The sequence below is a fragment of the Micrasema longulum genome, unplaced genomic scaffold (assembly GCF_059751315.1).
Source record: "Micrasema longulum isolate JH-2025_06_02 unplaced genomic scaffold, ASM5975131v1 h1tg000710l, whole genome shotgun sequence".
Classification (NCBI taxonomy): domain Eukaryota; kingdom Metazoa; phylum Arthropoda; class Insecta; order Trichoptera; family Brachycentridae; genus Micrasema; species Micrasema longulum.
This window is the reverse complement of record NW_028277906.1, coordinates 107,350-132,795: the sequence shown is the minus strand read 5'-3', so window position 1 is coordinate 132,795 and position 25,446 is coordinate 107,350. Positions and strand designations below refer to the sequence as shown.

Here is a 25,446-nt window from a genome sequence, read left to right as displayed (position 1 = left end):
TGACTAGAGTTTGATTTAAGCCAAGTTTTACTGTATTTGTTAGATTTGGTGAAGCCATGTCTTTCTCGTTTTCTGCATCCATCAACGTTTGCATATTACATTTTTTAGCCGTTCTTTCGCTGTCCATTCGCATGACCAAACCAACACAGGACTCGTTTCTTGAATTAACAATGAAGTTTTATTTTTAGACATAGGCATTCACTTATTTAATATTTTATACATTTATTAAATGTCGTAGATATCATGGGTCGCACAGCAAAACTAAAAAGGCAGCGGGGAGGACACTTGCTTAGATAAAATGATTACAGGTGAACCCCCAGAATAATAATGTGGAGACCATGGGAAAAACAAAAGAGGTGTTGAAAGGCCACAAAAAGATGGGCCGGCGACATTGCTTCGATAAGGTACCGGTAGAACATGAATGATCAAAGGAGGAAGTGGAAACGTTTGGAAGAGGCCTTTACTCAGCACTTCCAGCAGTGAAGAGAAAACAAGGTTAAAGAAAAAGAAGAAGATTAAATGTTAGTGATATAACGAATTATAAATGTATAATGCTTAAAAAACAAGATTTGATAGTGTAATTAAAATAAAATACACCACTATGTAAATTAAAATTAATGCGGAATGTAAGGCGATTTTCCTTATTTTATTTTCAACTGACGTAGTTTCAAACATGAATCTTTAAATTGTTTTTTTCATTTCGTTTGTCATTGGGCCTTATTGTTTTGTAGATCGATATTTTAAAAGCAATTGGGTTGTTTAATCTCTAAATATCTACATTGCAATAGAATAAACAAACCAATGCATTTTCGATGTTATATTGGCGTTGGCGATTTGTAAATTTGGAAAAGAGTGGGAAAATGAACATAGTAAAAGTAGGTACTGTGCAAAAAAGCTGAGGTTGCCAACTCTGTATATATTTTTAAAATAGACACTGAATGTGTTTGAGTATTTTTCGCTAGGAAAATAAATTTTATACGGATACGGACAGGGGTGCGATGGTTACGATGATTTTTAGTTGAATTTATTTTATATTAAAACCACATTTAAGTAATCACAGTTAAAATTTAAAAAATAAAAACGATTGATAAAATATTCATTTTTCTTGCAATTAGAGGAAATCGAATCAGGATTGAAACTAAAATTGAACGAAATTGGAAGTCGGCGCATTTTGAGATAATAATCAAAAGGTAACAAATCAAATAGATAGAAGCTTCTTAATATGAAATCACAAAACACTCGTTTTATTTCATACGAGCTGAATCTAGCAATGCTAGATTTGAGTACATATTCGTAAATATATGGTAAATGAACACAATCGAAAGTTTGATATCAAATATTGTATTTGGTTAAAATTAAATATGTACATAAACATTATTACTTTTGTGTTTCGTATTGCATAAATTGAGAGGATATGCGGTGACTGGGAATTTTGATAAATTGTTATATGAATTGTTATATTTGGTATATGAACATTGTTTTCCTGTCACTGCATTTCGGACATTTTATGCCTAACTAAAATACATAAAATCGACGTTTCGCTGTCCCATTTTCCGCACCTCAAAACACAACTGATTTTGTTATTTTTTTAAAACAGAGTAATAAAATGAAATTTTCTGTATCGGTACAATTTGTGTATTTTAAAAATGGTAATCATATTTGTATCCTGTGCGCCTGAAGACCGCAGATAAAACTGGACTTTTTATGGGTTTTTGAATGGTTCTAGTACCCATAATAAACTATTCATCAATAAAGCAAAACTATTGAGACACGCCGATGGTAAATATCAATAGTGCATTAACCTAGGGTGAAAATACGTTTGTATGTAGAAAAGTCAGACCACGTTTCCTCTCAAGATAAAACATTATTAAGTGTACTCTCAAAGTTTGCTTCAAAATGCTTTTACGTAACCGACTAAAACACAAATCTGCAGAAATAGAGCTTTAAAGTATTTTTTACGAAATAGGCATAAATAATGACCACAACTTTATACAAAATGCGTTAAAAAACCCTTTTTTCATTTGAATTTGATAAATTCAGACTTTCTTAAAACTCCTGTAAACTTGACTCAATTTAGTTAAAAATGGTATGTTGGACAAAAACAAACTAAATCGACGATATGACGAACGAACGAACTTACGAAACGAAATTGTGACAGAATAAGCCTGCACTATGTATTATATATATATATATATATATTTCGTTAGTCTATGGTTGGGAGCCCCTAAAAGTTGGTTGAAAAATAAAACGGACTGGTAAACAGTTTGCGCCATAGACCAAAGATACATAATATATAATATTTTACTGTTTGCGCTAGTTAGCCAGTTTGCGCCGGCGCGAGTTGGACGAAAGTTTATAGCGGGGAGTATCGCGATCCGTGCGGTTTTAGTTACACGTTTTAATTCCTTTTAAATGTTTTCTTTTATTTTATGATCATAATTTTACATGAAGTTACAATGCAGGTGTTTCTTTGTTTTTGTGTCATCACTGTGTTAGTTTCCCCCGGATTTGTCAACACTTGGGGTAAGTGTCAAATGCTCACGTATTCTATTTCAAGCGTTATTTTTGTATGACTTTCGCATTGATGTGCCAATTTAAGATTATGTAACGATAATATGCTGTATTCTTGACCATTTAAACACTCGGTTTCATTTATATTTGCGTTAGTTATCGCGATAACCGATTTTCTAACACCTCGAATCGACTACCCGTTCCAGCGTGCTCCCGAAGTTTTGACAGCCATTCTGCAAAATCCCGCTGTCACGTACGCCAAATTTCGTCGAAGGGTGATTTTTATTTGCACAATTTATATATAATCATGAATTAAAAGCACCTGTCTAATAATGCCAAAAGAATCCTAAAACGTTGGTTGTTATCACTTCAAATTTATATTTGAAAGATATTGTAACGTAAGTGTAGATTTTGGTACAAAACTTTCCGTTTTGTTCGTTAAATCTGTTGTATTTCTGTGCAATATATTATTTTATTACTAACATATTTAGAAGTTTCGCTTATAATTAAATTAAATTTATTATTCAAGAGAAAAATCGATAACAGCGCTATCTTTTTATCAATACTTATGTAATCGTGCGTATTTAAACACGACTTGCACCTTATTTTAGTAACCTATCATCAAAAATACGCTTATATCTTTTGCGGTTTCTGTGAAATGTAACGAAAAATGTATTCAAATTATATTAAAATCAATTCAAGGTGAAAGTAGAAAATATATCATTTGTATCACCTGATATTTTAAAAACTTTTTGCCTTGTAGACACGTTCTAAAAAGGTACAACCGCGGTCCATATACCAAATTTTTGCGCATCGAATTTTGGTAGCCTTTTTACATGTTGTTTAAATTTGCTTATGGTCAATGTCCCAGTAAAATATATGTGCAAAATCGAGTGTGGTATGCCACAAAATATTAAAAATCAATTATTTTTTATTGGTCCCATTGCTATTCAGGCTGGTGTTACTAAATCAATTCGTCCTCAATACGATATGAACATTGAACCGTGCCTGTTATAATGGTCATTGAATTATATTAATACACGCATTAATAATTTCTCACTAAAAAACACTATTTGGAAATAATATTTAAATTGCCATTGCAATTTATGAATACAGCTATTTTTTTTTAATACTGCCTACTCACGGACTAAAAAACATTTAAATTGAAGGCACAGGGTTGTCCTTATTTTCTTTATTTTTAAAATAAATATAAAATTTTAACTTTAAAGATAATGCAACAGCATTTTGCGTAATATTATTGATTATATAATCTAATTTAAAAAAATATTTATCGGTTTTTATCATTTGACAAATCAAATCACAAGATAATGTTAAGTACATAATTCAGAATTGATTGATTTATAATACGCTATAATATGTTTCTGTCTGTTGTATAATGTATTATTGCATTTAAAAAATATGCTGTTAAGTAATATTAGCTTCAAAAGATATATTATAGTTACATAGTTTTAGTTATTGATGTCATTTTGTAAGTTGTTTTTATATTTTTAATGTCAATTCCGTTACAGATGTTTAAAATTATAATTGTGTATGCAATTTATTATTAAGAAGACTACGTATTATTTATACATAATATTATACTCGTAATTTTTTTGTCGAAAATTGCAATGTTCGGCATAATACGAGCAAGATAGGGGAGAGTGCCTATGAATGGGACATTTTTTATTTAATCTCTCTAACTTTTCTCTTTAAACGAAATCAAAAGTAAACGTGGTTTTTCATTGTTCAATCTTCAAGTAGCAAATGTGCAATACATTGTTTTCAAATAATTGAAGCTTTTAGTACCTACAAAATCTATTTGAAAAAAGTCTTAGTATGTATGTCCCATTCCTTAACACCTTCCCATGAATTCGGCAGCACATAGTATACCTTAAATCGGGCATATATACAAGATTGGTTGAAAAAAATGTGTAAACTAAAAAATATATAATTAAAAACATAACTTAATTTTGGCTCATGTGTACATACTTCAATTTTTTAATAAAATTATAATTGCAGTAGAAGCATTTGATATAAAGAGACAAAAATAAACACTTATATCTAAATTTTTTTAAGTAACAAAATAATCGCATAGTATGTAATATCCATACTATCATATCTTGTATACGCAGTTTTTTAAATAGTGTCATTTTGTACCTCAGATGCAGACGGATGCAAATTCAGAATTTGATGAAATGACATTGCGATTTTCGTATCCAGTTTATGATTATGTCCGTTGATTTTGAAGATATGTAAGTCTTATAATATAAGAACCAATGTATTAAGATACTGAAAATACAGATCAATGCCACAAATGTTTAGACATCACTTAGAGAAAGTAAATTCTTTAGGCTCTTGTTGAACATTTGACGTTTGGATTTGCATCCGTCTGCCTCTGAGGTACAGAATTAAACAATCGTTATAACTAAACAAAACGAAATAGAAATTAAAGTGATTTAAAAACATTTTTGGCTTAAAAAGTCCAGAGAACCTGAAATTCCAAGATTTTCATGGACTATGCCTACATATTTTGAATTAAAGCCATTGCCCAACACTATATTAATTAGTATTCTCCATCACATATGTGACGCTTTTTGTCGGATATGAAGAAAGCATTATTTTTTCGTGCTTCAATATAATGTATTTTTTTATTAAACCTCAATCGGCACCATGGTGCATTAGGCACTCCATTGGAAAAGTACATGCGGTGTATTTCGATCATGTATAAGAGGAAAGTAGAAGTATCTCATTCATGATCACTGCACGTGTCCCATTCAAGGAAATGCGTTATTTATAGAAAAAAATATGAATCGATACGGTTATATTTTAGTGACTATTAAAACTTAATTTACAATTTACTTAGAAAATCAACTTCAAATAATGTATAGATTAATCGGTGCACTTGATACAACTTAAATGCACAAATTAAAACAAATTACCGCGGCAAAAAAATGTTTTTTTACGCAAAAAACTTGCAACGGGTTTATAGGTTCGTACGTTTTTTATCGTGGTGCTGATGTAGCATATTTAAAAAATATTTTTTGAGACTAGTTTTGGCTAGGAGACGATTGTCCCATTCATGGACACTCTTCTCTATAATGACTAAGTATACATTTCACGTTAAAGTTCCATATTACTAGTGTTGTCGATAATTTGTACATCCAAACTCTAGATATTTCAATAATACTACTGCAGTTTCTACATTGTATGATACACTAGTCCGAAGCATACTAAAATACTGTTCCAATTTTTATAATCCTTCTGAATCGAACTACACCATTGAAATAGAGAAAAGCGGTTTTCGCGATACTTATATATATATACGCCCAATGGGCATTATGGACACATTTATACATAGAAAATTATTATAAAAAAATAGAAAGACTCAATGGTTTATAGTAGACTTTGTGGGAGTGGAAGCGGAAGAGAGGTGTTTATAATTGAATTTGATTCAGTGATCGTTTGAAAGAAGACAACTTGCTATCAAAGAAATCAAGACTGGTATGTTTGTTGGCAGACCTAAGAATTCTGGGCATAGGGGAATGAAAATCATAGTTAGTTCTATGGATATCGGTATGAAAGAGTAAGGTTTGTCTGAGGTTTCTAGTTGGGATATTTAATTTTATTGAGCTCAGTAGTTCAGGCGCATCAAAGAGTGAGTTGAAAATTTTAAATAGGACTATAAGGTCGGATTTATTTCGACGGTCTTGAAGAGAAGATATATTCAAGGTAGTTTCTAACTCATTATACGTATATAGGTCTCTGGATAAGCCCAACCTCCAGCCTATCTTTCTTAAAAATCTATGTTGAACTGATTCAATATTCTTGATGTGAAATTCAAGAAGTTTTAAGGATTTATTGATAACATGTTAAATATGAATTGTAAAAGAAAGTTTAGTGTCAAGTATAATACCCAAATCTCGTTTACTAGACACAGATAATAATATTTCATCGTTCAGTGAGTAGTCGTATATGATTGGATTTTCCAGACGAAAAAATCTCTAATCCAACAATGTTTAAGTATGTACGAATGCTTGCAGACGCAAATATGAATAATTTAAATATGAATAACTCCCTATAGTCCTTAAAATATAGCTTGATTAGAATGACAGCTGTCAAACTAATTTAATTAGTGATGGGAAATTACTGATCACTGATCAAATCGATTTTATCAGTTATTTCATGCAATCATGAAACTCTGTTTCCGAAAATTGATATAAAAAACGCAAAAACAAGCCTATTATAGTGTGTTTAACACAATTGTTCACCAAAAAATGAGACATTTATACTTTTTTCATGAACAACATCAAACGAATATTTTTTTATTCGATCAATTTACATTGATCAATTTGTCCCATCTCTAACGTTTTTGCAAAATGATGTAACCTTGTAAAAACGTCGTAAATAATTAGGTTTATTTTAGTTTTAAAGCTGATTTTATAAATTAATGTTGATTTATGTTTCAAGCATTGTAATAAAAAAATAAATTAACACGCCAGATACAAATGATTTTTCGTGTGTCAATATAAATAACTCCTTTGACGTTACTACAAAGTTATGTCATCACTTTTTCTGACAACTGTCATTCTAATCATGCTATATTTTAAGGACTATAGGGAGTTATTCATATTTAAATTTATTGCAATGGTAAAAGAAGAAGTATAGAGATTGGAAAATTGTTTTCAGGCATTGCCTAGTAGGTGATTCGGTTCAGCCGGATGAATCTCACCCACATAATAAAGGTTTCAGCTCATTTACTTCACGTAAGTCAACAGATGGAAGAGTTGAAGAAATGTGGATGTTCAAACATGGGCAGAATGGTGAATGTAACACCGTGTGTAAAGTGGCCACTTAAAACCGATACAGACACCTACTGAAGAAATATTTCATAAATCACAACTTATGACACCAAAACAATTATACGTTAAAACAATACTGCCAAATAGATTCAAAACCTACTCTTACTCAAATGAAAGACATAACCCCCACAATACATCACATACAAATAATATAATCACTAGATCCTCAACACATAAACAACTTAAACAAATACAAACTAATACCACTTTCGGACAAAGGAATTTTGAGTATTATTAAATTAAAATCTATAACCTACTTCCACTATCTATTAAAATAATTAATAACGAAAAAATGTTTAAAAAGGCTATGAAAAAATGGATAGTGGATTTAGGTAGAAGTAAAATGAATTGTCTCATTCGCCCATACCAATCTTGAATCAACTGCTCCACAAGTGTATAGCTTATGTTAGGTTTTTGTTATTTTAATTGTGTGTTTTGTAATATAAATAACAAAGATGTACATAAATACCTTGTTTTTAAAACTGTCTGAATATTTGTTAATTATCTTTGTTTTTTAAGTTAGTCTTCTTTGTTTATTCTCAAATGTAATTTTAAAAAAGTATATCGTTAAGTGTCCTCGGCACGGGAAACCCAAGTGAGGTGACATTATTTTTATTATTAATTATAGTTTGTGAGCGAAAAATATGAATAAATAAAATTTAAAATTAAAAAACCAGCCAATGACTTTAAATATATATAATCCAGACTGTCAGAGATCGGTTTGAATATTCCCAATAATTATACTAGAGCGAGATTTCATGCACTGTTTTATACACACTCAGGAGCCGTACAAATGCACGTCAGAATTCACTCATTAATAGGGCAATTCGCTTGCTGAATACGGCTTCTGTGGAACCAATAGACCAATTTTTCTGTACCTATCGGCGGTTTAGCAGCTATCTGTTTTCTATTCATTAACTTCTCCCTTATATTTAGTCTGCGTTACGTGATGGGTTAAACACTGTACAGTAATGCAGACTACAATGAGGAACTTCAGCCCTACGGGAAATCGAATACATAAAAAATTTTCTCGCGCGCGATAAAAATTCGAGTGTCAAATTATGCAGCAAAGTTTCAGAATATACGAAAAAATATGTTTATGTAGACGAACTACTTTAAACGACGTCACTAGTTCATATGAATCAACCAATGATAAGAGAGTTGTGGGAGATTTCCGATTTACTTACCGTCAACAGACAATTTAGCAGAACTGACCGAGAAGATGCGGAAGAGAACTTGAGACGTCATACGCTGAACCTTCTTCATTGTCAAACAAATATGAACGGAATTCGAATATGAATTTTATATTCATAATCATCATTCCCCTCTCTGCGCCTAATGGTGCATAGGGCACTGCATCGTTAAACCGATCGCAGCGTATCTGGATCATATTTGTTACATGAATGTTAGATGATCAGTCTTACGCTTCAGGTACCAGTCCAGGGACGATGAGATATTCCGGTGTGAAAACACCCTTTTGAATAAATATTTTATATCAACCGTGTCGGGAATCGAACCCGAGACCTCTCGCATGGTAGGCAAACGCGCTGACCATTACACCACGTTTAATATTACCTACGTTTATTTTCGCCTCTCGGTGCGGTTGTTATCGTATTTGACTACCAAGCGTGTGGCAGTGGCGAATGGTGGTTTTATTTACAGGTAAGCTGTAAAAAATATAATATATTTGTACCTACATAGAAGGTACATAATATAATGTAAGGAATATATACTATAAATTGATATTTATTGTGGTTCTGTGTGATACAACAACTCTCATCCATAAAAACAACTCAAACGACATAACTTCGTTATATATTATCCATTACTTTAATACATAACTCATTAAAAATAAATAAAAAATAGCACCACGAATTCAGTCGATATTAAATATTCGATTGAAATGTCAACTGGCCGAATTGTTCTAGAAATAATTAGTGCTAAAAACGGCCGCGTCAAGCGCCATATGTCCTGCAATATGACGCATAAGAGTATTTATGGCCTTATGTCAAAAGTACTATCTCAAAGAAATAATGTTAAAATACTGTTTTCCAAATCAAGAATCTTCCAATAATTTGTGTAATCTGTTTAATCTAGGAGAAAAAACCCGCACTGGGGTTAAGACATTCAAAATATAGTATACTTATTTGTATGAAAAAATAAGCTGGAATAATCGGCTAGTTTCTTGGCTCTCCGCGGGCACTGGGGCGCGCTTTATTAATAATAATATTGGGATAAAAATACAAACGGTGGAAATGATTTAAAATAAATAGTAATTATTTATTTGTTTTTCTGTAAATAAAATTACAGTAAAACATTATTATGGTTAGTCAAATATAATGGTAAGCTGCGAATAATCGCTTCTGTGCACGGATCGCCCCTGGCCTGGCGTGCGGTCCCGGGTTTGATTTCCGACGTTGCTGACAGTTGACATGAAACGTTTATTTTCTAAAGTTATCGTAGGTAAAACTGACCGTTTTTTACCGTCGTACTATATTTTACATCTGTTGAAAATATAACCTTGCATTTGTGACGCGTAGTAGAATGTGTTTTAAATATATTCACACGTGTTTTTTTAATCCGTATTTGCGTATATCGTTTTTTACATTGTATTCATGGAATGTGAAGTTATTCGCGATAAAGTAATAAAATAAAGTTACTGTTTTTCAGCTATTCCCTTTCTGTTCCAAGGTGCTAGACTCAGGAATGAGCTACCACCTTCTCTGGCCATCTTCAAGAAACATTACCACATATCCTTAGAACCCTAAACTCCCTTTGTTTTATTGTTTTTTTTTTATTTAAAAAAAAAAATATTCCTTTTCTTTCCTGTCTACAAAATCTTCTCTTCGGACATCTATCTCCCTTTGTAACCATGGAGTTGAAACAGTTCTTTATTTATTTAGTTTTTTATTGCTTACTTCTTGGCATGAACACTTGACAAATTTACTACTATGCTCCATTGTAAATTTATCGATATTTTTTATTTCCTTTTTTTTTATTAATAAATTTCATAAAAGGTACTTGTTTTTTAAAATTCCTTACATATCTTAATCGACGTGCGTGCATGAGAAGATGTATAATGTGAAGGAAGCAAAGGAAGTGTGCCAGGACAGAGTGGTGTGGCGTTCTATCCTCTCTGCCTACCCCTCTGGGGAAATGGCGTGATGGTTAGTTAGTTAGTTAGTTAGTTAGTAAATGTTATCACTGTAACTCTCCAAAAAAAGAGACTAACTCTTGAGCTTGGAGAGTGACTTATGATATACGGCGAAAATGAACGGTAACGTGAGACGAGGACGACCAAGGAAGACGTGGCATGATCAGGTAAACCAAAATTTTAAGTTTGATCACGTCAAAAGCAGGCAGAACCGAAAGGCATGTATGACAATATGTATGAATGTGGAAGAAGCTAGAGATGTTATGCCAGGATAGATGTGTGTGGCGGTCCATTATCTCTGCCTATTTATTTATATTTGGATAATTTATATAGCGCCGTGAAAATCACCTCAAGGGCGCTGTACAATAAATAAATATCCTATCACGTCTTGCAGCTACAGAGCGCATGGACGGTTGGGATTCTTGTTCCTCATCTCCAATTATGATATACAGCAGCTAGATTACAGCACGTCTTGTAGCTACAGAGCGCATACACAATAAGAAATCTAGCCCCTATTTACATTCTTTATTTGACAATAAAGTTTAGAGATTTAGTGATATTTAAAAAAATTATATAAAAAATAAATTTATAAAAATAGAAGTTAGATAACAACAAGTCTTGCAGCTACTGAGCGCATGAACGGTTGGAATTCTAGACCTCATTTACTAAATTTGGATATTTGATAACATTTACCTATTGAAGCTAGATTACTAATTGTCTTGCAGCTACAATGTGCATGGACGAGTGAAATTCGGGCAACTTAAAATTATCAATAAATTTACAAAAACAAACATTGAGCATAATAGTAAATTTGTTAAGTGTTCGTGCTAAAAAGTAAACAATAAAAAACTAAACGGATAAAGCATTTCAACACTATGGATAGCATAACGGATAAACATATCCGAAGGGTAGCTTTCGTATGTTCGGTAGTCACTAGTCACTGTCCCAGTATCGCACATGTGCAAACACATGTTTTTGCTAAATTCCTAGAAGATGGTCCGGTCCACGTGTAGTTGCCGGAGGGGGGAAGGAAGCCTATTGTTTCAACGACTCTGTACCCATTTTCGTCTGTATTATTTCGTTTTATAATGAGTATGAAATTCCGGCTCAATTTTATTTATTTTTACATTATTATTAGACGAATGTGTGTATGAGAGTGGTTTGAGGATTGACGTATCATTTTGTATATACGAGTATATTAGAAATAATATGTTAAATCTGTTGAGTATTTATCGATAAGTTCACTGTTGTAATTTATCGTGGCCTACCCCTACGGGATTGGCGCGATGGCAGCAGTAGTAGTATTTTACTTCATTCGCCTTCTGGTATGTGAGTGTGTACCTACTGCATTTCAATTTATGCACAATGAGGAACTTCAGCCCTACGGGAAATTAGATACAAAACATGTTTTCTTGCGCGGGGTAAAAATTAGAGCATTAAATTGTACGGCAAAGTTTCTTGAAAATATACGAAAAAAATAATAAAAAATATTTAGATAAAAACGCACTACTTTGCATGACGTCACTGGTTCATGTGAATCAACCTATGATCTGAGAGCTATGGAAGATTTCCGGTCTGCTTGTCGTTTCTGGCCCAATGGGAAGAACTGAATGAGAATAAGCGGAAATGAACCTCTGACGTTACACGCGGAGTTATTTCAGAAATACAAAACTTTAAAAAATCGTAGCGCTGATAGTACGACATATAAAAATTTAAAAAATATATTTTTGACTTAGTTTAATAGTCTATTAACAAATTAAAATAAATAAAAAACCACTGAACTTCCTCATTTACCAATAAATTAAAATGATCATGGAATTTTAGATGCCTTCTTATTTAAATTACGACCGACATTGCTCTCGCAAATTAATATCCGTGCATGAATAAACATGTTTCTTTATTATTGTCATTCTTTTCTTTTTTGTTGCTGTTCTGCCAGGGTAACGTACTTAATTATTAAAGTTTAAAATATCGTTTTATATCCGGAAAATATTTTCCGTTCAATAAATCTTCACCGCATATTTTTCGTACCTTGGTCGAGCAAGGTGTTTACGGGAGGTCTTTGATCCAAATTGTACCGGAAATAGGCGAAAGATGATTAAGTTATCTCAATAGTCAATCAACAACCGTGGAAGTAGTTGAATAATTAAATTTCAAAATGAAACTTGACCCACAAATGACACGTATTCTTCTGTCTCGTCTGCACACGAGCAGTTTGTCCAGTTTTGGGGCGGCACTTTATTCGATTAATTTCTGAATATTGCATTCTGAGATTTTTCCTTCAGTCGATGAAAATCTACAGCTTAACTGAGGACACACCAATACCACAACAGAGACAAAGATTTTTTTTTCAAAAATATTTACACAATAGTCTTAAAATTTAAGTCCTGCTGAATTGTTTTAAAAAAAGGTTAAAATCTTGTTATAATAAATTTAAGTTTTTTGTTATAATATTTAACATACGAATTAATATGGAGACACGTTTGCTGCATAATTTATTGGTCGACCTTAACACGACTTTTTTTATTTATTACTAAATTAAAACATTTGTTCCATATCTTGTTGTTTGGTGCTCGAATGTTGCGTTCTTGAGCAATAACGCAAAAAATATTAATTTGAATAAATAAACATCTTAACACCCAAAGAAACATGTATAATATCATGTGACGTATTTTTCGTTTGTCTTAAATGCTTCTCGAAGGTGATGCTTGCATTTTATTTATTTGTTATTAAAACGTAACCTTAAAAATACCTTGTATTTTTAATAATAATATAATACAGAGCCGCTATATTATGGTAAGCTAAGGACGTCATACCTCCACCATGAAGGAATAGTTAAAGATAAATTATCTCGAGCGATTACGAAGATACACTACCGACCCCCCCCACCTTCAAGTTTTGGGTAAATACGTCGATATGTAACAAGGGTAAAGTAGCATATTTTAATTATGACATAGTTGAAGATAAATCTTCCGAGCGATTACGAAGATACACTACCGACCCCCCACCTTTAATTTTGATGTAAGTGCATCGGTCTATACAGACGGGTCTAGTAGCTCTCGATACGCATATCTACGCCTTAAAAGTAACAAAAAATTTATTCCACTGAGCAATTTTTCTTTTAACTACGATTTATTAACATTTTTAATAGTTCTGAAGTTGGCGCTTTTTTTTCGAGAAATAAGTTAAATAAATCTTGAGAGAAATAAGTAAATTTTGAAGTCGAATTAAATTCCAACATAACTGTCAGTTTTGAAAACGAACGCCTAAATGCATAGATAATATGGCTTTATTCTGCCCTATTCACATATAAGAGCATCTAGGCGTAAAATGTTGCCACTACACAAAATAAATTTAGTTGTAATATTTTTTTTCCATCTGTTTTACCAGCTTCCTGTGTATACGTATTAAGACGTAAAAGGAGCCGGCTTAGTAATCGCTCGGTAAATAAATACAAACGAGCGTTAAGCATACCGTCTTGGTAATTGTCAAAAATCACGTTCAAGTAAGCATTTTTTCCTTGAATTGCTACGTCGCGTCGGCTACGATGGATCAAAATATGCGTATTTTTAATTGCCTGAAAACGAGACGTTTCGTGCCCTATGGGACAAACGACACGTGTTACGTCACCACGCCATACTTGTACGTAATGTTTTTTTTAAAGCGCACTCGGCGGGCGTGTGTGATCAAAATAACGTGACGCTAACTGCGAGCCGTGTTGTATGAGCTCGTGTTTTAACCTGATCATTGTAATTACAAATTCGTTTTTTATGCATTTTAATTTTATTAAATTTATTTCGAATTCAAACCGATGAACACGATAATGTTTATTCTTAGAGACTATTAAAGAAAAAGAGAATACACATAGGGTCTGCTATCCAATGATATGTATTCACTTAATTTTCTCAATAATTGCCTCATAAAAATTAAGAAAATCATACGAATTAACCATTTTTAATCGCTGTTTTTTTCTAATTGCGCTACTTAGACAACTAAATAAACAGGCATTAGATGAAAACATATTTTTTAAAGGTATTTCTGTTAAAAAATACACTTGAACGTTTTATATAACTAAAATTTACGCCAAACTTTGGTACATAGATTCTCTGAAAAACGTAGTCCTTAAAATGTAACATGACTAGAATGACAGTTGTCAGAAAAAGTGAAGACATAACTTTGTAGTAACGTCAAAGGAGTTATTTATATTGACACACGAAAAATCATTTGTATAAGGCGTGTTAATTTTTTTTTTTATTACTATGCTTGAAACATAAATCAACATTAAAATATTAAATCAGCTTTAAAGCTAAAAAAAAACTAAAATAAACCAAATTATTAACGATGTTCTTACAAGGTTACCTCATTTTGCAAAAACGTTAGAGATGAGACAAATTGATCGAATAAAAAAATTATTCGTTTGATGTTCTTCATGAAAAAAGTATAAATGTCTCATTTTTTGGTGAACAATTGTGTTAAACACACTATAATAGGTTTGTTTTTTCGTTTTTTATATCAATTTTCGGAAACAGAGTGTTATGATTGCATGACATAACTGATAAAATCGATTTGATCAGTGATCAGTAATTTCCCATCACTAATGAAATTAGTTTGACAGCTGTCATTCTAATCAAGCTATATTTTAAGGACTATAATACAATTTTTTCCAATAAATTTTAATTTTTTTGTTTTTAAAAAGAAATACAAGCATTTTAGATTACATAAATGCGATAGTTTTCTTTAATTCTACGTAAAATTTTGCCTTCAATAATTGTAACAAATGAAAGAACTAAAATTTTTAATGTATTACGCTTTTTTATCGAATTATATATACCTATATATTTTTTAAAGAAGTTTTTGGTTGTAAATATTTTATTTTACAGTATGTTAATAGCAAAATTTATTCGCCAATCGACGGCCGATAGGAGCAGAGCGGGTTGTTTCTTTTTTAAAATATATTTAAAATCCTGCCTAATACTGTATTTTATTGATTCACGTTTTTTTTATTTTCAATGTTTACACCATATATTAGAATAGTCCAGAAGGAGCGTAGAATCTTATTTGAATACATCGGACTGTGTCCAACAATCCCCCCACTATGCTCTACTTACGCCGCGCGCATTCGCGATGTTGCCGCGTAATGTTTTTTTTTTTTTTTTTTAATAAACATTTGCGTTCTTTTGATTTACCCAAATATTTAATTTTAAGGGGCATTTTCAGCGAGTTGAAAATAACTCACTATTAGAAAATGGAATATAGTTGGGGTAGAGTGGGATTCGAACCACGGACCTTTGGTCCGTGAGTCCGAGACACTAGCCACAGGACCACAACCCGATCAACCCGATGTTGCCAGATCGCGAAAAATTTAATTATAACACAAATGTAAAGTAAAAAAGCAATCTATTCATTTCTCTATAATTTTATTGTGCACGCGGAAATATTGATTGACACAACAGAGTAGATAAGTAAGGGGTTATTTCATAAGAGTAATTGAATTATGAACTTTTTTTTTATTATTTTTATTTAATAGCATAATTATACATTTTTACAATTTAAAAAAAAATCACTTGTTATATTTTTTACTAAAACTAAAATCCCACCAAGCCACTTTTTGTAGCTTGTTTTTGTAACTTAAAATATAAAACAAATTTTATTTTTCATAAAACAGATATTTTTATATCATTTAAAATAATATTTGATGTTTTAAAGATAATGTCGGTCAAATGTCCACCACAGTGTTGTTTAATCCGAGGTCCAATTTTCATTAGTTCTCTCATTAGATGAGCAAAGTAGGGTAAAAAACTTACCTATCCTGACAACACTAACTGAATGTCCATTTTGATTTCTTCGACAATCTGAGAGATGGAAAATAATTCATTTTTTAAGTAATGCATTTGTTACGTCCACATTCATGTGCTAATTACACGTGAAATGTGATTGCATCCTGTTTCTATGAGATCCTAGCAGTATTTCTACACTTTGAAAGGACACAACACGGCATGGTTGAATTCAAATCAGGAGTCGCGTACTGAGCGACATCTACAAATAAACTAATAGGTCAAAACGTAAACTTACTCATTTATGAGTAGTTGAGTCTCCTTCTGTTTGATGTGCGTATGCGGTTTCTGGACTATTCTTATTTATGTGGTTTACATACATATCATTTTTGCCCGGTGTATACGAACCGCGAACCATATAAGATGAGAATTTAATAAAAGAATAGTCAAGTTTGAACCTTGTACTTATTTACCTTCCTACTGCTGAAGTAGTTACTTATCCATAGATAATCTTGAAAACTGATTTTAAACGTCAATGCGTGGGTTTCCATTCTCATTTCCCGCGCCCGAAATAGAACACGACGAAAATCGCTGGTTTTCCTCGACTTTTTACATGGAAGCCAAGAATCTAATAATGAACAAAATCATATCAAATTGTTAATCATCTCACACGCGATAAAATACTAACCTTCGTGAGATTTCCTGTATCATTTGACTGAACTAAAAATATTATTATTTTATATTGTAAATATCTTTACATAATATGGCATTGATTGGTTTACTAAAAGTAATAATTGACTGTTTTAATATGTATTGCATAACAATGTGAATGAAATCAAAAACAGAATATCATCCTCATCATTTTCCTATCCGCACTCAGTGGTGCATTGGGCACTACATTGTTATTCCTATTCCAGCGTATTTTGATACATTTTATTAAATACATATAAGGCAATCGGTCTTATGCTTAAGGTAATATATGGTATTTTCAAAAAATCACATTGTCACATTTAAAAATTTCCAAATTAACCACTCTCCGCCACAGGGCTGGTATTCTGAACGGAATTGCGCCGAAGAAGTCGCTCTGTTAGCGTGTATTTAGAACGCTAAGTCGCAAATACGCGTTTAAAATGCGTTTTCTATGCGCGCTTTTGCGTTAAAATGGGAAGTTTATAGAGTTATCTCCGACTGTATAAAGAAAAGTCAATATTTGTGTACGAAAATATTTGCATGAAAATTAAAAGTATTTTCTTCGGTAACCAATAAAGAATTGAACATATTTAAAAGAAAAAAAATGTATGTATATTCTGATTTTCATACAGAAAACGTAATTTTACTTTGTAGATAAAATTGAAGCTAAATTTTTAATTCCCATTGTAATCGGGGCCCCTGGGCTGGTATTCTAAACGTTCTCGCGGTCGTATTATCTCGTGTATTTACATACAAAATACACGAGAATATCTGTTTTCTTGTGCCGCGAGAGTGGTTCAGAATAGCACCCTGAGGCTGGTATTCTGAACGGAATTGCGCTCGAAGAGATCGCTCTGTTAGCCTCTATTTAGAACGCAAATACGCGTTAAAAATGCGTTTTCTACGCGCGCTTTTCAAAAGCGCATTCAAAAGCGCGCGTAGAGGACGCATTTTTAACGCGTTTTTTACGTACTATAAATATACGCTAACAGAGCGATCTCTTTGGGCGATATACCGTTCAGAATAGCAGCCCTGGGCTTGACTATACCTTTTATCTTCCAATTTTTTACAAACAATATAGCAGATTTTAACCCTCTGCGAGAATGTTAAGACCATAAAAGCTAGAGAAAAAAAGTTAATATTGACATATGATTGGGTAAATTATCACAAAAAAATATTGCTGTGTTTCTGAAATCAAATATCCCATCTTGTATTTTGTGTATGTAAATTAATTTTAGTTTTCAAATAACATCCAATATCTTCTTATTTTCTCTTTTCTTTAAAAATCGATAAGTCATATTAAATGTTATTAAATATTTGTATATAACTACTTACCGAATTTCTATGTCTACTGGTTTCGAGAAGTACCTGTCTCTTCGTCAGGACACCAATTCAACCAACATGCAATACCCAATATACACCTTCACCATAGTTGTTGCACAAAAATATAAAACCAACAAGACATGCATTTTAATAAGAAAACCTTACATGCACTGATTAGGTTATGAAAATATTTGATGTTGTGGGAGAAATAGTTTTAAAAAGAGAGAGGTAGAGGATGAAGGGGCTTGAGTTTAACAGGTATATGCTAATCATTGCAATGGAACATCGTTTAATGGGCTATATTGAAAGGTTGTTTGATTATTGATCAAGATCAAAGGAACATTATCTTTCAAAGCTTTCCTAACGTGAAATATTATTTACTTTCAACCCTTTATTATTTCTATGTAAGATTTTAACTACTGTATCTCATTGAAGTAATTATTAAAATATATTATATACAAATATTTAATAACATTTAGTAAATAAAATGTTTGGCCACATAGTTAATATTTTAAATATTAATGATATTTCAATTAGGCTTATCTTTAACTCAATCTTTATTATTACTTAAATTGATTTAATTAAGCTACCCACTTATTTTATATAATTTAGGAAGATGCTGGAGTTTTATAATTGAGGATATGTATAAAGAATGTTACCAATGCTTACCTAAAAATTGTAAGTATTTTATGTATCCTTGTTGAACTTGCAAATAAAATAAATAAATGTAAAATTTTTATTTTTAAAAAATTATAAATCATATAATACTAAGTATTTTACAGGTATTTTGCAACAACTCAATTCGGGACATAAATAATATTAACATTTAAAAAAAACACATATTGAGAACAACAAAGAAACAAAGCAAGGTTAGCACCTTTATATCTAATAGCACAATATATACGCCAAAAACCCTTTCTTACACAAGCAGAATAAATATATTTAAAAAACGCTTTTAAAAATGAAAAAAAGCGGTGAATCTACTAAGGGAAATAAGGTCGTTAACATCACATGCCACGAAGACGACGCAGCCATAGTGATGATGAGAACATATCCATCTCAGTTAGTAAACATCTGGATGCCTAAGAAATGTCGTATGGTACGATGAACACATGATTATTGGAAACATAATTCGGATTTACAAAACGTGTGTCACACCAATCATGGTGTATACAATAGAGGCGAGGATAGAGAGAAAAGAAAAATACGATAAACCAAGTAGAAAAACTAAATAGAAAAACTAAGTAACTGCTCAGAACGTCAGAGATGAAACTACAAAGGGCAATCGAAGGGAAAATCCAAAGAGGCAGAATCCGGAGTCAAGAAGTTAGACGGAATTGCGATACCCAGGGCATAGTAAATAGATTATGGAGAGATTACGTCAAAAATTCCATTTAGCTCCAAAAACCCTATACCAAGGCCCACGAAATCCCAGCCGTTTGCAGTCTGCCCGGACTTGAAGTCTCGGGGGTTAGCTACTAAGTAATCTACCTCTTGAGTGATAATTTCACATCTCCAAGCATAATATTTGAACAATGTGTAAAAACGCTTCGAGTGATTGTGCAATATGATCTTTTGCCAGCATTATTAAGTCCATATGCTCTAACTTGCAGTGTGGTTTGGTAATAAACTTACGACGTGCATTCCATCGGTACATTCGTACTCTGCCTGGGTCACGTAGGCCAGTTTGTCTTGCGTTTAAGTATTATAATAATATTACATGCTGAGTCAAAGGTCGCCATTATTTTCGTACTAAAACCTCTTCGCTCCAGGCGCTTTTTTTAAGTTAGAAAATTTTCTCAACTTTTCTCGTGTGTGATGACGCAATTTTTTTATTATTTATTTATTCATTCATGTATACATATTCTATAAAAATAATAACGTATCTCTAACTATACGAGGCCAAGAGACCTGTGTTGAGTTGGGATACAACATAATGGAGAGTGGAAGCATACATATTATAAGGCTGTAGTCTGGTAAAACGAACGCAAAATTAGAAAATCATACGATTTTGCCATTTTTAAACGAATGTTTTTTTTAATCGCGCAATAATAAAAGAATAAAAAAACATAAATTAGATAAAAACAATATTTTTTAAAGGTATTTCTGTTATAAAATATACATGAAAATTTGATGTAGCTAAAATATAATTACTTTTAGACCGGCAGATTACGCTATTTCAAATTAAGACTAAACTTAGGTATCTGGGATCTCAATAAAGACTAAGTATGGAACTAAAATTTGTTATAATAATTTAAAGATAATAAATTAAACGTGAAAGTGGCCGCAGCCGAATTTTATTTTTTTTTATTTTGAAAAGAAATACAAGCATTTTTGTGACATTTTCCTTTATTTCTTCTTAAAATTATGCCTTCGGTAATACTTTTGAATTTTTATTTATTTAAATACTGTAGTTGAAACCTTTTTTTATATAATTGTATTCTCTTTTTTTTTTAAGAAGATAATTCTGGTTGTAATATTCAATTTAAAACAACATCTTATTGAATTTTTTATGACCTTCAGACCTGTTATTATCGTTTTTGGTACCGAAAAGTTTTTTTTTTTTAAAAGACTTTGCGCAAATATACTCATTCAAGAAGTCATAGAAATGAAAGAAAAATAAGAAAGTAGAGCGCCTTCCGATTCTTATCTTCGGTAATGGTTGTAAAACAAACTATTAAGCGTACCCAAACTTACTGCAGGAACGGGAAGAAACACGTCCGATGCTGTTTTTGATACAATGAAACTGTGGAGTGTCACCAATAAAGTACGAACTATGAGTTTTGACACTACTACCTCTAAAGCTAGGGTTTCCTAGGACAGCGGTGCCCGTATCTTAACGGCCGTAGTGAACGGTGATGCGGTGGACAGCCGTCGTAACAGTGACTAGAAAATGATTTTCTAGGAAAACGGTGTTAAATGGTGTTGATAACACCGTTTTCCGAACTCATATGTAATATCTTGGGCCTGAAGAGGTAGGCGCTATTTAATGGAGTTTGACCTCTTCTATGCCAAAATATTGCGTATTTCTTTCACATACATTAATGCATAGTACTTATATTTAAAGTGGCGTTACTTAAGATAATTAAATTAGAATCGATCTTTGTCCGTATTCCAATGGAAAGTTAAATACAAAGCAAAATTAATTTCAATTAAAAATATGTTGTTTTTTTTTTCTTAACATGTTCAATTTCAGCTTACCGAACATTGACATATTTATACACTGATACATTGACCATTGACATATTGAGCCCTCAAAAATGATGATACTTAACTCATGCCCGAACGCTCAGTCATGCCCAATGCGTATTCAGGAAACCACTCTCTAGTCCCCGTTACAACTGCTGTATACCGCATCACCGTTCACTACGGCCGTTAAGATACGGGCACCGCTGTCCTAGGAAACCCTAGCTTAACATATTTGACAAAAAAAGAGCATGAAGCAAAAACGGCTCGTGATCTTTTATGGCTTGCTTGTCGTCATCACGTGTTTGAAATAATGCTTTCAAAAATATTTACACTGTGCTTTGAGCCATCAAGCTCCCCTGAGATTCCGTTATTCAAGAGATTCAGAGATGTTTGAGATACATTTCCAAGAGAGCACTACGAGTGTCTCGACTCCAGCACTAGCATGGAACAGGTTGCTGAAAACACTCTCGAGAGTCTTACGACTGCTTTAGCTGGAGAAAAACAAGTTCGCGGTGATTACAACGAGCTCACAATGATTAGTCTGAACAAACTACTTGCGAGGATTCATTGACGTGTCCCGGGACCAATACATAATGCTCGATGGATGACAAAACTGTTGTACGTATGCTATCTTTCTCTTGAGGAATAATTTACAAGCACTGAAGCTAACTAAAAGAGAAGAAAAACAAATCGTCAGATTTGTTAGTTTCGGTGCTCTATATACACCAAGAGTCGTATATAAGCGCCTTTGGCAGCAGATGCACCGATTAATGACTCGCAACTTTGGAAGATATTAAAATCATACGAATCCATTGATTCCGAAATCGGTGCAGCAGCAAGGGGTGTCTTAGAGCGTCACTTGTGGTACTTGTCTGATGAGCTAGTTGCGAGCCTTATGGCGATATAATGTCCATTGTTCAAATAATGGATATTGATGGCGGTTCTCGTTTAGTACGAGGTGACTGCTAAACTATCCATGGAAGTCACATTAGAAGCCATTGAATTACAAAGAACACTGTGTATTTACATACAAAATACATGAGAAAAACTGTTATCTCTTGCCGCGGGAATAGTTTAGAACAACACCCCTATAGCTCAATAACAAAAAAAACTATCGACGTGCTTAAAAACACGCTAAGCGTTTGAGCGATCACAATGAACAATAATGAATATTCTTAATTTGTCGCAGTCATAAGTCAACGCGTGTGTAATCGTCAACGCTCGTGTCGGTTTGTTTTTTGTTTTCCTCGTAAACAAATACAGTTCATTGGCAAAAAAAATCGGCGTTTACTACAAAAAATAATTCAATATATTGCATTTACAAAAAAGTGAAAATTAAATTACTATTACTATGGCGACTGCTTTTCTTGACATTTGGCTTACCAACCGCCGGCTTAATGCAATGAATAGCATGATAAATAATTAATAATTAAAAATAGCTGTTTTGGAATATTTTCCATATTTACACCGGTGAAATTCAAATACGTGATTGCGCAGCAGGATTATACGTTGCGAAACGTAAATATTTTGACATTTAATATTAGGTGTTCACGGGTGTTCCATTGTGATCGCGAATACGATGAACAACCATGGTGAGAAATTGTTATCACGTCGCTTATTAGCACTTCGATAGTTATTTGTGATTGAGCTACTGGCGTTTGATATTTATCAACTAATATCTTGGGCCTGAAGAGGTAGGCGCTTTTTAATGGAGTTTGACCTCTTCTATGCCAAAATATTGCGTATTTTTTTCACATACATTAATGCATAGTACTTATATTTAAAGTGGCGTTACTTAAGATAATTAAATTAGAATCGATCTTTGTCCGTATTCCAATGGAAAGTTATATACAAAGCAAAATTAATTTCAATCAAAAATATGTTGTTTTTTTTTTCTTAACATGTTCAATTACAGGTTACCGACCATTGACATATTTATACACTGATACATTGACCATTGACATATTGACATACTGAGCCCTCAAAAATGATGATACTTAACTCATGCCCGAACGCTCAGTCATGCCCAACGCGTATTCAGTCGATCTTCGACCGCCAGCCTGGCGTGACGTTTAGAAACGAAACCAAAATGCCCGCTTGTGTCACGAAAGCGTGTAAAAACCTTTCGGATAAACATTGTAAAGAGAATTGTGTAACTTCGTCGGTAAATATTTGTTCCTAAATGATTAAAAGGTTAAAATAATAATTATTCAAATATAAATATTATTTTTTGTAAACGTCAAACTACGCCTAGCGGCTCAATCGCGAAGCTCTTCCTACTTACAGGGGTGCACTCAAAGGAAACCGCTTTTAAAATATAATGAATGTGAGTTAATATTATTTTTTCTCTCACTAAAATCCAGTGAAAAGAAATGAATGGGTTGAAATTAAAAGGAATCTGATTGGGATCCACCAAAAAATAATGTTGAATGTTAACATTAAAATACAAACTTTTTTACATACCAAAAATGACTATCCTTCAAATTTGGGCCCTATTTATTTATTTATTCATATAAATACATAAATATTACAAAAAATATAATAATAACGTATCCCAAACTCTATGAGGCCGGGGGCCCTGTGTTGAGTTGGGATGCTGTATTTATTTATTTATTCATATAAATACATAAATATTACAAAAAATATAATAATAACGTATCCCAAACTCTATGAGGCCGGGGGCCCTGTGTTGAGTTGGGATGCAACATAATGGAAAGTGGAAGCACGTACATTATTAAATAATAGCAAAAATAAAAATAAAGTATTATTACTTAAATATACATATATTTCAAAGGGCATCTAGACAATACGCTTAATAGTATAAAAAATATATTAAATATCTCGCAGCAGTCTCCTGCAATGGTCTCTTCCCTTAGACAAAATCCAGACTAGTACACTCTTTCTGAAAATGGCTTTCGTTTTGGAGAACTTAATATGTTCATCCGGGACATTAAACATTCTTGGGGCCACAAAAGATAAATTCCTCTGAGCAAACGTCGTACGTGTTTTTGGAATCAAATCATTCAAATTACAGGAAAACCTCATAGGAGCATTCTGCTGGGATCTACTATTGTAGCCGCATGACCAGAAATGTGTCAATGACTCTTTTTTTTAAAATGTCTAATGTCCAGTACCTTCATGAATTGGAACAATGTCTCAGATGTAAAAGTGGGAGGACATTGCAGCATCACTCTGAGTATTAATTTTTGTACGTTTATTAGGGAGTTCATGATAGACGCAGAGCCACCTCCCCAGCCCACTATACCATAGGTTGCCACTGACTGGAAAAGAGCAAAATACACCGTTCTGAGAGTGACAATGTCCAAGATGTTCCTAAGTGAGCAGAATACATGACACGGCTTTCTTAATCTGGAAACCAGCGATTGGACCGATACCTCCCATCGTAGATTTTTGACAATAATTATTCCAAATGGCATGGAATGCTCTCCCAGCAGAGGTGCCAGGCTGTGAGAGTAAAGTGATGTTTCAGCAAAGTCATAAAACCCATTTGCTTTCTAAATCATTTGAATAAATCCGTAGCAAATTACAAAATCAAAAAAATATTTATTTATTCAAATAATCACTTTGTAAAGCGCCCTTGAGATATTTTATTACGAAAATGGCGCCATATAAGTTATCCATAAAAATAATAATATACATTGTCTTTGGGTGCAGCCCTGGTTTAAATAAACTAACTGTAATTATGGGTACGTTTTCATGTCACTATTTTTAAAAATATTTCACTCTATTTGAGGGGGTTAAATGAAGAGCGAATGGACAGTGAAAGAACGATGCAAATGTTAACAGTCCATGCGCTCAGTAACTGCAAGACTTGTTATAATCTAACTCTATTAAAAAAAAAACAATATCAATCAAACACTAAACTCATTGTCAAATTAAAACATTATGTAATTGGGGGCTAGATTACTTACCGTCCATGCGCTCT

At 32.6% G+C, this 25,446-nt stretch overlaps 1 protein-coding gene across 1 annotated transcript in view; it reads left to right on the top strand.

The window, feature by feature from the left end:
* Positions 1 to 2,323: 2,323 nt before the first annotated feature.
* Positions 2,324 to 25,446, top strand: part of cue (Low-density lipoprotein receptor repeat domain-containing protein cueball) — a 49,237-nt gene continuing 26,114 nt past the window's right edge. The window contains exon 1 of the mRNA XM_088229810.1: positions 2,324 to 2,523. Coding sequence (XP_088085936.1) covers positions 2,430 to 2,523 — 94 coding nt within the window. The 5' untranslated portion in view covers positions 2,324 to 2,429. The remainder of the gene's footprint in view (positions 2,524 to 25,446) is intronic.